The 15,344-nt window shown below is 42.0% G+C and overlaps 1 protein-coding gene across 2 annotated transcripts in view; it reads right to left on the bottom strand.

The window, feature by feature from the left end:
• Nucleotides 1-2,183: 2,183 nt before the first annotated feature.
• The window catches only part of LOC137532512 (NACHT, LRR and PYD domains-containing protein 12-like), a 124,298-nt gene continuing 111,137 nt past the window's right edge, over nt 2,184-15,344 (bottom strand). For both annotated transcript variants that reach the window (XM_068253087.1, XM_068253097.1), the window contains 2 exons: nt 7,111-7,275; nt 2,184-3,912 (listed from right to left, as the gene is read on the bottom strand). In XM_068253087.1, the coding sequence (XP_068109188.1) occupies nt 3,822-3,912; nt 7,111-7,275 (256 nt within the window). In that variant the 3' untranslated portion in view covers nt 2,184-3,821. The remainder of the gene's footprint in view (nt 3,913-7,110; nt 7,276-15,344) is intronic.

Here is a 15,344-nt window from a genome sequence, read left to right as displayed (position 1 = left end):
TTAAGGAGATTTTTTATATTTTTATACGCATGTATTTTTTCTTCCCCCTAAAAGGGTCACCAGAGGGTGTGTAATAGATGTGTATGAATCCCAATGAGTGCATGGTGGAATGTTATGTATATGTGTAACACATCTGTTTATTTGCTTGCAGACCTGTGGGAGCATATGTAACAGCGAATGTACTGATATATACATATATACTTTTTTTATTGATAATAAAACAGGAAACTTTTAACTTATATCTTGCGCTCCTTATTTAGTTTTTAGATTGATTCATTTTGTTTAGTGGGGGAAGGAGGTACCCCCACAATATAAGGCAGCAGCAGGAAATACTCTACATCCCTCTATCCCGCTATTTGGGTATTTTTTCACATATAGCGCCCCTTAATCTGTTTTTTTCTTTTTCTGAAAAACAACATAAGTAGTTACCCAAGGGTCTGAACTTTTTAAATATGCACGTCAAGAGAATATGTTATTATATTATTTAAAAATTATAAGCTTATAAATAGTGATGGACGCAAATTGAAAAAAATGCACCTTTATTTCTAAATGAAATATCGGCACCATAAATTGTGATAGGGACATCGTTTACACGGTGTAATAACCGAGACAGATGGGCAAATAAAATACATGAGTTTTAATTACGGTAGCGTATATTAATTTCAAACTATAATGGCCAAAAACTGAGAAATAAGAATTTTTCTCATTTCTTTCTTAATCTTCCTGTTAAAATAGATTTAGAAAAAAATAATTCTTAGCAAAATGTACTACCCAAAGAAAGCCTAATTAGTGGCAGAAAAAACAAGATATAGATCAATTCATTGTGATAAGTAGCAATAAAGTTATAGGCGAATGAATGGGAGGTGAACGTTGCTCGGATGCATGAGATTTTCGTACTGCGGTGCTGAACCGGTTAATCACACACCTGAAACAGGCGTGCAGCTAATCCAGTCTGTCTTCAGTCAGAGCACCTGATCTGCATTCTCGTTCAGGGTCTGTGGCTAAAAGTATTAGAGACACAGGATCAGCAGGAGAGTCAGGCAACTGGTATTATTTTAAAAGGAAAAATCCAAATCCTTCTCAGTTTAGGTTCCCTTTAAAACTATTCAGCCCGACCCAACACAATGAAGATCTTACTTGAGCCTGGAACCCGCAGTGGTGACTCTGATTTCCACAGACTGGCAGCAACCCTAGAGAAGTCTTACAGTCATGCATAGAGGTTATCAATAATGAAGTTATTAGTAAGTCCTTGAAGGAAAGGAGAGAGCAGTTATGGGATTATATTTATACAAAGTTTCCAATATAAGTGGGACAAGACATATGGAGTTCTGTTTCTCTGTAATATATTTGCTTTCTTAAAACAGAAAGAATTTGCGATAATTCAGGTTGGAGTGAGCTCCGAGATCTCTCCCACAATGCATCACTGCTGAATATATATGGATTATTATGGCTCTGTACAATTACAAGCTGACACAGATCCGCATTCCAGCGGTTCTGGAGGTGTGTTTAGCTTCTAAGGGTAACAATGGTTAATTTGCATATATTCAGCAGTGATGCACTGGGAGACATCTCGGAGCTTACGCCAACCTGAATTATCGCAAATACTTTCTGTTTTAAGAAAGCGGACTTTTGTTTTCCTTAGTATTTTAGTAAGGGGGCTTTTAGGACCATTGTAGTCCCTTACACACTCCAATGAGTTCTGGGTCACCATGAGCTTGCTGGTTAGTCTGTGCCTCTGTAATATATGAAATGTTCCAGCAGTCTGGACATATGGAAGAAAAGAAACAATATTGTACACACTGCACAGATTGGTCCATACAACAATCTCATGTCTGCCTGTGTATAAATTGTCTACTCACATAACTGAAACATTCACTTCAGTCACACCCGCAGAGAAATAAGAACCAGGGAACTCTTTTTACACCAAACACTTTCTTGTTGCCATAGATACCGGAAAGCTTAATTCCAATAATCTGCCATGTCTGGAAATCCTAGATAGCTGCAGCCTAAAATGGGGTTATCCTTTTAATAACATTTAATAACCTGAAATTGTATATAATTAACATATATGTTATATATTGAGGCAAAAGTTTTAAAAAAAAAACTTTAAAAACTTTTTTATTTTACTACAAATGTTACATTATTTACAGGATACAACATTTTTTACAATAAAATGTGCCCATCAAAAGTTTAATTCCAAATATAATAAATATATTTCATTATCCGTCATCAAAGCATTTTTCTCTATGTATTATGTATTTATATAGCAGTGACATCTCCTGCAGCACATTACAGGGTACATAGTCATGTCACTGACTGTCCTCAGAGGAGCTCACAATCTAATCCCTACCATAGTCATAATCTAATGTCCTACCATATTATTATTATGTATTTATATAGCACTGAGATCTCCTGCAGCACATTACAGAGTACATAGTCATGTCACTGACTGTCCTCAGAGGAGCTCACAATCTAATCCCTACCATAGTCATAATCTAATGTCCTACCATATTATTATTATGTATTTATATAGCACTGAGATCTTCTGCAGCACATTACAGAGTACATAGTCATGTCACTGACTGTCCTCAGAGGAGCTCACAATCTAATCTCAGCCATAGTCAGTCTAATGTCCTACCATATTATTATTATGTATTTATATAGCACTAACATCTTCTGCAGCACTTTACAGAGTACATAGTCATGTCACTGACTGTCCTCAGAGGAGCTCACACTCTAATCCTACCATATTTATAGTCTAATGTCCTGCCATATTATTATTATTATGTATTTATATAGCACTAACATCTTCTGCAGCACTACAGAGTACATAGTCATGTCACTGACTGTCCCCAGAGGAGCTCACAATCTAATCTCAGCCATAGTCAGCCTAATGTCCTACCATATTATTATTATGTATTTATATAGCACTGACATCTTCTGCAGCACATTACAGAGTACATAGTCATGTCACTGACTGTCCTCAGAGGAGCTCACAATCTAATCCGACCATAGTCATATCTCTATCAAAGCCTGAGCCCATTTGGGAAAAACGAGATGACTTATCTGTATGTTTCTGGAATGTTGAAGTGCATACAAATTCTATGCAGATAGTGTCCTTAGCCCAGATTGGAACCAGGGACCCAGCACTACGAGGCAAGAGTGCTATGCACTACACCACCATGCCACCCATATACCTCTGTGCTGCCTGCATAATCACTATCATCATGCACAATCATCTCTCACCTTCATTATCATCTACATCACCCTAATTATCATCATCATCTAGCACCACCATCACCATCATCATCATCCACCGTAATTTACCCATTGTAATTACTGTCATCGATTTACCACCATCACGACCAACAGCATAACCATCAACCTGATCATCAGTATCATCATCACCAACACTATCAGTGTCACCAGGACCTATCCATCGTCATTATCAATATCAACATCCATCGTCATCAAGTGTCTATCATCATCAGCTTTACTATCCATCTACCATCACCCACATCCCTCCATCCACCCACCATTATTATGACCAACACCATCGTCATTTCCACCACCTGATTCACCCCATCATCCATCATCATCTTTACCACCAACATCATCATCCACCATCCATCTAGCATTATCATCATCACCAACATCATTCCATCATCATGATGTTCTTAATATCCTTGTTTAGTTATGTTTCCCTTTGGCCAGGTTTTCTCCTTTCTAAATATCGGCCATCAGCTTAATTCATCTTCATCCTTAACTGTGATCTGGTTCCTTTCACAGCTGTAGAAGAACCTTTTCCTCTAGGTTTATGATCAATCCATTTCAATCTGCAGTTCCTGGCGTGATTGCTCCAGCGCTTTGAGTTCTTTTTTTGTCCTCTCGGATATGTAAATACTACTGATACTGGAAGACAAAATGAAGGGCCTTATATTCTAAGACTCTCTGATGATCAACCAGGGTCCGCAATAAGTATGATAAATGACATGCAAATAATTTGGAGTTGATTCAGGATTATTCATACCTTGTAGGCAAATCTATGCAACTTGAAAATTGACTAAATTTCACCTTGTAAAAATTGGATTGGTTCAGTTTCAAATTGCATACATTTTCATTTACATTCATTGATCCTGACAACTCTAACAACAATCTAATATGACACGGATTAGGGTGACAAATCTTAACCACTTAATAGCAGAGTTTGGTCTGAAGTCAGCCCGTCTGTTATGTCAAAAATACAATGGATCAGATAGCTCCTTAGGAATTAACAAACCAAAGGCTGCAGAAAACAGATTGAGAGTATCGAGACGTAGAAAATGAAAAGATAAAAGAGAGGGAGAACACCAAACAAAATGAATACAAGAATGATGCTGGAAAAGAAATGTGAGAAAGTTATGAGCACTACATCCAGTGGCATCATAAGGGTCATATGCAATTAACTTTTCCCCCTGAGTTTTTTCCTAGGTGATATTTTTAAACTTGTCAATAAAATGCCTTCTAACCTACCAGAAAACATGAAAATACCCAACATAATTTTGATAGTACTTCCCACCCTACTTTTCAGTACTTTTTCAGTTGAAAAGTGCTGGAAAGTTAATTTAAATAGAAGATATTAAATGTATCTCCTAGTAGAAAACTCGGGAGAAAAAGGGAATTGCATATGGGCCTATAAATGGTAAAAACACCGACCATTTGTTTTTGCATTTGTTCTTTAACCAATTTTGAGAATTGTCTATCTGGTCAATGAAGAGGTGTAGAAGATGAAGAGAAATATGAAAAGGAGGATAGGAAGAGGAAGGTGAAAAAGTGGAGGAAAATATTAAAAGACATATGAAGAGTATAGGAAGAGGATTAAAAGGTTGAGGAGGAAGATGAAGAGTAATGAGAAAAGGAATATAAGAAGAGGAAGAGGAAAATGTGGAGGAGAAAGAAGAAAAGAAATATGAAGAGGAGTATAGGAACAGGAAGAGGAGGATGAAGAGGTGGAGAAGAAAGATACAGACACTTTTAAAGGGTGGATACAGGAACAGGACGAGGGAGACAAACAGAGAAAGGAGAAAGAGGAAGAGAACTATGAGGAGAAAAAACAGATGAAGGAGAAAGATGAAGAGAAATATGTAGAGTCAAATAGGAACAGGAAGAGGTTGATGAATAAGTACAGGAGAAAGATATAGAAGATGAATGTGAGCTATAGTGTATGAAGAGGAGTATACGGACAGAAAAAGGAGAACAAGGAGTTGAAGGGGGAGTATAGGAACAGGAAGAGGGGGATGGAGGAGACGGATGAAGAGAAATATGTAAAGTAGTAAAGGATCAAAAAAAGAACAAAGCGGTGGAAGAGAAACAAGATGAGACAAAATAGCAAAAGGGAAAGGAAAAGGGAGACAATGGGGGTGGAAATTAGAGATTGTAGGACAAGAAGAGGGAGAGAAATACTGCATCATTGGCTGTGTTGAGGTTTAGAATAGAGGAGACTGTAGCATATGAGATGAGTGTGAGAAAAAATGTAATACATTCCTATTTATAAAGCCTAGAAACAGGGCCGGTTTAAGCAACAATGGGGCCCCAGGGCAAAATAAACCTGGGGGGGCCCCCCAACATATACCCCGGAACAAAAATCGGCATTAGGGGACCTTTTTTGCAGCTGGTATAACAGGGTGTGAAGTCCCAATCGGTCGGAGCTCCACATTCTGGCTATCCCAGCCTGCATGGGGGACAAGGGGTTAAAAAGTTTCAGGAGGGGGGACCCCACATAATTAAAAAAAAAAAAAATCCCACACTCTAAACATAAAAAAAAAAATTGGGAAAATAGGAAAAAATGCCAGGGATCTTCATACAGCCATATTGCGGCTGTATAGCGATCCCTGGCCAAAGCGCTGCGGCTGCGTATAGACCCCCTGGAAACCCCGTCAGGAAATTTATTGCGCTTTCGTTTGATGCATGTAAAATTATACTACCGTTAGGTTTGCTACTAAAAGTGACATTTACCGCATTTAAAAGTATACTTTTTTTCCTTCGAAACTTTAAAATCGATTTTCTCTAAAACTATAAGGTCTTTTTGAAAAATAGTTTTTTCCTCTTATTCCTAATGATCTCCTTAACATATCCTGCAAATTTAGAGTTTTTAGCATTTAAAGTGGATTTGCTATTAACCATTAAAGTCGGCAGGTTTTTAAATGTGTATTTCTTTTTTTTTCCTTTGAAACTTTAAAATCGATTTTCTCAAAAACTATAAGGCCGATTTGAATTTTTTTTTTCCTCTTGTAGCCACTGGGGGCCCCTACAAGTTCTGTGGCCCTAGGGCAGCTGCCTCCTTTGCCTTAATGGTAGCGCCGGCCCTGCCTAGAAATAGAGTATTTCTAAATACATATATGTATATTAAATTCTGATATTTCAATCTATCCCAGGTAGGGATTATTCAATGTCTGAAACCTCATTTTCAGCAATGTCATGATTTGAATAATATCCACCCAACCATTCCTGCTCAGAATTCTCGATGTTCTTTCCATAAGACAGAATGAACTGCTGGGCAATGAGCAGATCATCTACATCTGAAGACTGACTGACGAGCGAACTGTCACCCAAAGTGATCAAGAAAGATCAAATTGGGAGACATAACCTTTTGTGTGTGTGTGTGTGTGTGTGTGTGTGTGTGTGTGTGTGTGTGTTTAAAACTTAATTATTTATTTAAGTATTTATATAGCGCCGACATATTACGCAGCGCTGTACAGAGTATATTGTCTTGCTACATAACTGTCCCTAAGAGGGGCTCACAATCTAATCCCTGCCATAGTCATATGTCTATGTATGTATCGTGTAGTGCATGTGTCATTGTCTATAGACAATTTTAGGGTGAAGCCAATTAACTTATTTGTATGTTTTTGGGATGTGGGAGGAAACCGGAGTACCCGGAGAAAACCCACACAGACACGGGGAGAACATACAAACTCCTTGCAGATGTTGACCTGGCTGGGATTCAAACCGGGGACCCAGCGCTGCAAGGCGAGAGCGCTAACCACTACGCCACCTTATGAACCAGCAAACAAATGCATGCACGACACATAAATATCTGTGTCCTATTACAGTATTTTCTGTTATACTTACCGGATTTCCTTCAGACTGGGCATGTTCATTATAAGAGTTTTGATGTAGCTGGCAGCGGCATCTGTAAATTTGTTCCTATGTATATTTAGAACCCTCAGCCGTCTGCTACTGAACAGCGATGCCAGCAGTGGTGCGTGTTCATCTGCCATCCTGAGTCCCTGCAGACTGACACAGAGACACCAAGAGTCAATAACCAGCAGACTATATACAGAATCTCAGTATAAATATAACTCAAAAACTTTTAGTTGGTCATCGGTTTTTTGTTTGTTTTTATACAATATACCACCATTTTCTGAATCCCTGGGACACTGCATGACATGGTGGACCATCCCCTACTCCTCCAGTTCCTTCAGTCCATGGGCATTCATGACCTCGCCCTGGCCTGATTCTCATCCTACCTCTCCAACCACTCCTTCACATCCTCCTTCATCCACCCCCAACCACCTCTCGATGGGATTCCACCAAGGCTCGGTCCTTGGCCCCCTAGTGGTCTCCCTTCACCCAACCTCCATTGGCAAAGTTATCTCCTCCATGGGTTTTAACTTTCATCTGTATGCAGATGACACCCAGATCTACCTCCACACCCCTGACATATCCACCACTACCATGGACAAGGTCGCCTCCTGTCTATCAGCCATCTCCTCCTGGATGTCCGCTAGGTTCCTGAAACTAAATCTAGACAAAATGGAATTTATGATCTTCCCACCCCGGCCATCCCTGGACCTCCCAGATGTGCAGGTCACTGTTAACCACACTACCATTCGCCCTACCTCTCAAGCCCGCTGTCTGGGTGTCACCCTGGACTCCACACTCTCCTTCACTCCCCACATCCAAAACCTCACAAAGTCCTGCAACTTCCACCTTCGTAACATCTGTAAGATTCGCCCTTTCCTGACTTCTTCCACCACCAAACTCCTCATCCATGCCCTCATAATTTCCCGCCTTGACTACTGCAACGCCCTTCTGTCTGGTCTCCCTATGACCCAAATTGCCCTGCTGCAGTCCGTCATAATTGCGGAAGGAAGAATTATCCATTCCTCCCATCGCTCCACCAGGGCGGCTCCCCTCCGTGAATCCCTCACTGGCTTCCTATCCAGTCCAGAATCAGATTCAAGATACTGTGTCTGACCTACAAATCTCAGATCATCCAATATATCAGCACACCGTTTTTCAAAAAGTCACTCTCTTTATTGAGCCATAAAGTCCACAAAAATAGCCAACAATTGTTTCGGGGGGGGGGGGGGGGGGGGGGGGCAGTTTGCGGCATAGCCTATGCCACAGTATCAAGCACCCGACTCTACAGATGGTGTGCCCACTCACACTCTTCATACATGGCCTACAAATCTGTCCACAAAACCTGCCCATCCTACATTTCTGATCTTACTTAGAGTTACACGCCTAGCCGCTCACTCTGCTCCTCCAATGAACTTCGCCTTACCGTCCCTCACATCACCCAGTCCCATGCACGCCTCCAGGACTTCTCAAGAGCTGTTCAAACACTATGGAACTCCCTACCTCCCCCCATTAGGGCAGCCCCCTCCTTCAACATCTTCATGAAGACCCTCAAAGCTCACCTTTTCACTCTGGCCAACCTCCTCCCCCCCCCCCCCCCCCCCGCTCTAAACCCGCAGCTGGACTCTGGTCCCCTACCTTTTGTGTCCCCACCTCTCCCTCTAGATTGTAAGCCTTTGGGCAGGGTCCTCCTCCTTATGTCTCCTACCTGATCATGCACCTCCTAAGGATCTGAGTGAACTCGACTTGCCTAATCTCCATGCTCCCCTCCAGTGACTGACTAAGCATTACCTTGTACTCATACTGTGCTGTGTGATCTGGTTTTTTTGTATTCCTGTATTGTCATATTGCTGTATGTCACCCCTAAATATTGTCTGTAACCTAAACTAATGTCCAGCGCTGCGTAATATGTTGGCTCTTACATACAATAAATAAATAAATGGTTGTTAAAAAGCAGAAATGGTGCTTTTCGAGAGCTTGTTGCCTAGGCATATGTCCTTCCCCCCAGAGCAGGATCCTCGTACAAGGCAGCCTACAGTAGGCAGGTGCCTGGGACATTGTGAGTGTCAAGGGGCCAAGCTGCCACTTTCTTTGACACCACACACACCCTTGCTTATCAGAAAGATTACCATGGAGTCATGATATTTGCCTTTGTATTCCTGCTGGTGGCAGCATTGTGGACTTTGTATGGACTTCTGCTGTCCACCAGCAGGTGTCTCTCTTTGTACTGGAAAGTCTGCAGTTCCTCGGATCACCTGAAGAGGAGCTTTGGAGACTTTTCGGAACTTTCACCTGCCCATTATGCAGCATTTAAGGATACATCCGGCAATTAAAAAAATTACTCCCCAGAGGCTTCCTCCAGCCCCTGGAAGCGTATGTGTCCCTCGCCGCAGCTCCGCTCTCAGGCAGTCTCCTCTCCATAGCAGCCGCCAACCCAGGCAGTTGGCCTGCGCACTGCTCAACGACTCACCCAACCCAGAACTAGCTTTGGGGGCCATAAGAACATAACGAAGGGGGACAGTGAAGAATGGGGGGAAGCAGTGGGTATGAGGAGAGCCTCTTACACATGCCTGTCCACCTCCGTCCCCCCGCTTTAAAATTTTGAAAAGCACTAAGGTATCTTTTAAGGGGGAAAAATTCCTTGCCAACTCCAGATGGCAGCCAAATAAAATCCCTGGATCAACTCTGCTGGGAATTAACTAATTACAGCCACACATGTCCTTCAGTGCAAGGAAAGCATCCAAACCTCTTTTAACTGGTTGTTCAACCACAGCCCACCAGCCCAATGGCAGCAGAAAGTGGCCGTGGGCATGGATGTATGTACACGCACATTCACGTGTATACGCACACCCCCTGACCTGCAGCTCCCGTGGTTGTATTGCCATCATCTCTCCTGCAAAACAGATCATTTTAAAACATCTGTTTTGCAGGAACTGGATAATATTTCATTTTCAAGACAGTGACTGGAATAACTGTCAATTTATTCCTTCTAAAGCTATATAAGAAAAATAATGAAAAAAAAAATTGTAACTGGTCAAAACCAAAATAATTGCATGACTACATACAGTAGTTGTGTACGTTTTTGTCCATCCAGTTCAGTCTCCATACCTCTTCTGGAAAAAAAAATAATATCTCCCTGACTAGATCAAGCTACCTCCATTTTGTACCTTTTAATTATAGATGTGGATGCAGGGCCGGATTTGTACTTTCCAGTGCCCTAGGCCTGCTGTCACCAAGCAACCCCCCCCCACCCCCCCACCCCCGCCATCACCACCACCAAAAAACATTCTGTCCAACTATCTGACTAGCGATCACTGGTTTGAATGGGCTTATTTCAGTTGTGCTGCTGTGCCCCTCATTGAACAAAGAATCAGTGGATGCTCTGTCCTCTCACGATGGAAATTTGCGCTCCTACTTGAATGTGCACAGCAGCCGATAGTGTTCTGGGAATGCATACTTGAGAAATGACGCTGATGTATGACCGGTACTCGTCAAGAATGCATAACACTGTACCGGCCTCGGTTGCTGTGCACATCTGGGCAGGAGCAGGAAATTACAGGGAGTGCGAGTGGCCAGAGCATGCGCTGCTTCTTTGTCCTCTGTGCGACTGGCTGCAGTCAGAGCCACAGGCAGGTGGCAGGGCAGTGCAATGGAGAGAAACCCATCCAAAGCAGAGAACAGGTAAGTAGCAAACATCCTGTCAAGACCTACTTTGGATGTTTGGTTGTAATTAGTGGACCTGAACTCAGAACTTCCTCTCTGCTCTAAAAGATACTCAGCAACATAATAACCTTTAAAGAAAAAACATGTCTTTACAGCTGATACAAATCCTGCAATAAATAGACAGTGTGTCTAATTCCTACTTTCATGGAAGCAGACATATTAACATCTTGCACTTTAAAATAAGCTTATATGCTGTGGCAGTCAGGTAACACAGGGAAGATATCAAATTTGTGATTAGACACAGATGTGGAAGAATTCTAAAGGCTCTCTAAATACATACGTGCATGTCTCTGCATGTTTTCCTTCTGTTCTGTGCAAGAGTTCAGCTCCACTTTAAAGAAACTGAATGACATTTGTTTATATTTGCTGAAAAATCTATGTGTCTCTTTTGAATGCTGAATGTACATATGGTGGTGTGCTCTAACATATAGACAGTATACAGGAACAAAGTCTGAAGAAGGATTATTAGCAGAACGATTACTCTTTTTCTTTTAAGCCAATAAATGGTATCATCCTCATTCAAAACTCTCTGCTTTCACTGATGGCTAAGATGGTGCAATGCTTCACTGCTACAGGAAAGCAGGATGCCAAACCATACACACACTAGCATAGAGGTAGTAACAGCTCAGGTGACAGTGACAGTTTAGCCATGAAAGGGAAGCATACAGAATTTTTATTCCAGGCTGCAGCAGTTCTCATAGATGGTCAGAGCTGAAGGACAGAAAATGAGTCAGGAAAGAGTTAACTTAAAGGGAACCTTAACTGAACAGGGGGTAAAGAGTTTTACTTACCTGGGGCTATTACCAGCCCCCTGCAGCAGTCCTGTGCCCTCGGCGCCGCTCTGGAATCCTCTGGTCCCCCGCTGTCACTTAGTTTCGTTTTTGACGACTCACCAGTCGCCGGCTGCCATGCGTATCATTGGACGCATTCACCAATGCAATTAGCGATATTGCGGACCGCAACGCGTTGCCGCATATCTACGCGTGCGGAATGCGGCAACGCGTATTTTTGTACGCGTTGCGGTCCGCAATAGCGCTAATTGCATTGGTGAATGCGTCCAATAATACGCATGGCGGCCGGCGACTGGTGAGTCGTCAAAAACGAAACTAAGTGACAGCGGGGGACCAGAGGATTCCAGAGCGGCGCCGAGGGCACAGGACTGCTGCAGGGGGCAGGTAATAGCCCCAGGTAAGTAAAACTCTTTACCCCCCGTTCAGTTAAGGTTCCCTTTAAGCAGAGACGAGATCACTGGCTAGGAAGAAAAAAAAAAGCAATAAATTAGGCCTAGATAAGAAAGTGTAATTTACAACTGCTGGGGTCAGTGTCACAGCTGTAAAAAAGAAGGCAAAGAAACTAGCAGAAATGTTTTTGAATGCCTGAATTAGAACTCAGCGGAACTTAGTTTTATCTGCTTTGTAATGTAAATCCCTGGTATTTCTCACATACACTTGTACTGTATGTCGATCATATAGATAATTGAATCATCAGGTGACAGTTATGATTGATCCTGATTGTTATAACACATCAGGAAGTGAGAGGTGCAGGGATTGGGGAACTCTGGAATTCATCTATTAGTGCAGAGCAGGGCACTGGCTGGCTGCGCTGCGGGAACAGGGGAGATGATTTACTTTGACATATGACCTCTTCTCTCTCCAAGTCATGCCGCCCTTCTGATCTTATCTGATTTTAACGCCCTAGGCCATGGCCTTTGTGGCCTTTGCAGAAATCCGGGTCTGTGTGGATGCCCTTCAAAGTAAGGAAAATATAAAATTCATTTTAAACTTAAAAAAAATTCTTTGCCCTAAATGCTTCCTGTGGTGAGATATTTCACATCATAACCACTCGTTCTCTGAAGGTCCCCTGTCTAAATAGACGGAAAAATCTCCTTTCCTCCATACACATTCATTTGTCTTGCTAGATGTTATATATCTTTTCAGCTAATGTTTTCTGTTTTGCCTATACAACATGGTTGATTCACAAAACTTAACTCATAAGCTATCTCGCCTTACTAAACTGTAGCAAGAAAAGTAATTTTGTCGTCAAATTAATCAGGAACTTTTTTTTTGCCTTGTTAAATGATGAACACTTACCGGTATGTTATAGATAAGGGCCCATATGCAATTAACTTTTTCTCCTGAGTTTTCTCCTGCGTGATATTTTTACACCTTGTCAATAAAATGCCTTTTAAGCCCCAGCCAGCAAGAAAATACTCAGAAATAATTTTGACAGTACTTTTCACCTACTTTTTGGTACTTTTTCAATTGGAGAGTACTGAAAAGTTATTTTAAACGAAAGATGAGAAGTTATCTCCTAAGAGAAAACTTTGGAAATAAAGTTAGTTGAATAAGGGTCAAGGTGAGAAGTAAGGGGAGATCATTTATGATATACTGTACATTTTGTGAATGATAATTCCATTTGTTATAAATAAAAAAAAATAGTTCACACACTTCTGGTGAGTCTGCTAATGACAACTACAAATGTCCAAAGTTATTTATTAGACTTCAAACTTAAAAAAGCACGCAAGTTGTTTTTATCTTAAAGCAAACCTGAAGCAAAAAAACAAAAACAAACTTATGTTATAATGAATTGTATGCGTAACATGGATATCAAATAAAACATTAGTAGCAAAGAAAAGAGTCTAATATTTTTATTTTCAGTTAAATAGCTTTTTTTACATTGCATCATTCTGTCATATTTGCAGGTTATAAACCACACTCTGTCTTTTAAGCTGTAAAACAAAGCAGAAATCATAACCCTTTGAACTCTCCTGCAGTAAAACCTTATCTCAAACGGAAGCAGGAAATTTGGGCACCTGATAAATATCGTTTTCAACACAAGAACATTTAAGTTTTTGAAATAGGTTATCGTTTTGGAACTTGCAATATTATATTTTAATGTTAGGCACCACCCCCCCACCCCCGGGGTCTTAGGGTTAGGATCCACAATGGGGGACTTAGGGTTATGCACCACCAGGGGGGGTCTTAGGGTTAGGCACCGCCAGGGGGATCTAAGGGTTAGGCACCACCAGGAAGGGGGGTCTTAGGGTTGGGCACCACAATGGGGGGTCTTAGGGTTAGGCACCACCAGGGGAGATTTAGGGTTAGGCACCACCAGGGAGGGTGGTCTTAGGGTTAGGCACCACAATGGGGGGTCTTAGGGTTAGGCACCACCAGGGGAGATTTAGGGTTAGGCACCACCAGGGAGGGGGGTCTTAGGGTTAGGCACCACAATGGGGGGTCTTAAGGTTAGGCACTACCAGGGGAGATTTAGGGTTAGGCACCACCAGAGGGGGTCTTAGGGTTAAGCACCACAATGGGGGGTCTTAGGGTTAGGTACCACCAGGGGGAGTTTTAGGGTTAGGCACCACCAGGGGGGGTCTTAGGGTTAGGCACCGCCAGGGGGATCTAAGGGTTAGGCACCACCAGGGAGGGGGCTCTTAGGGTTAGGCACCACAATGGGGGGATCTTAGGGTTAGGCACGACCAGGGGAGATTTAGGGTTAGGCACCACCAGGGAGGGGGGTCTTAGGGTTAGGCACCACAATGGGGGGTCTTAGGGTTAGGCACCACCAGGGGAGATTTAGGGTTAGGCACCAGCAGGGAGGGGGTCTTAGGGTTAGGCACCACAATGGGGGGGGTCTTAGGGTTAGGCACTACCAGGGGAGATTTAGGGTTAGGCACCACCAGAGGGGGTCTTAGGGTTAGGCACCACAATGAGGGGTCTTAGGGTTAGGTACCACCAAGGGGAGTTTTAGGGTTAGGCACCACCAGAGGGGGTCTTAGGGTTAGGCACCACAAGGGGGAAGATCTTAGGGTTGGGCTCCACAATGGGGGGTCTTGGTTAGGCTCCACAATGGGAGGTCTAAGGGTTAGGCACCACCAGGGGGAGTTTTATGGTTAGGTATCACCAGGGGAGGGTTCTGTAGGGGATTATGGTTAGATTAAGCTGTATTTTTGAATTATGAAACAGTTTTTAAAGTAAATATATTTTTGTTTTCATCTTTTCGGCTTCACTTTGCACCTACTTTAAAATTATCGTTATCACCCCCGCACCCATTTTTTCTCACACCTCTATTTAATGCATGCTCTCAAACAGCCAATAAACAGTGAGAGACAACTTAAGTGCTTCAGAAAACAGCACTGTATTCGACTCAACTTGGGTGGAATAGCTCACAGAATCTCTTCTGCATAGATAACAACTGAAGTTACTGGAAAACGCCATGAGAGTTTTTTCTTTGCTACTAATGTTTTATTTCTTAGATGTTCTATACATACAATTCATTATCTCATAAGTGTATTTTCACTTCAGGTTTGCTTGAAAGACGGAAACTATTTTCACATTTCAGTGGTCCACCCATTCATTTCCCAATAACTTTTTTACTACTTTTCACACCTAAATGATCTATATCTTGTTTTGTTTTGACACAAATTAGGCTTTTTGGGAGTGATACTTGTTTTCAGTAATTACTTTATTTTCTATGCATTTTAAAGGGAAAAACAA

This window comes from Hyperolius riggenbachi, chromosome 1 (assembly GCF_040937935.1).
Source record: "Hyperolius riggenbachi isolate aHypRig1 chromosome 1, aHypRig1.pri, whole genome shotgun sequence".
Classification (NCBI taxonomy): domain Eukaryota; kingdom Metazoa; phylum Chordata; class Amphibia; order Anura; family Hyperoliidae; genus Hyperolius; species Hyperolius riggenbachi.
This window is presented reverse-complemented; position numbering and strand designations above follow the sequence as displayed.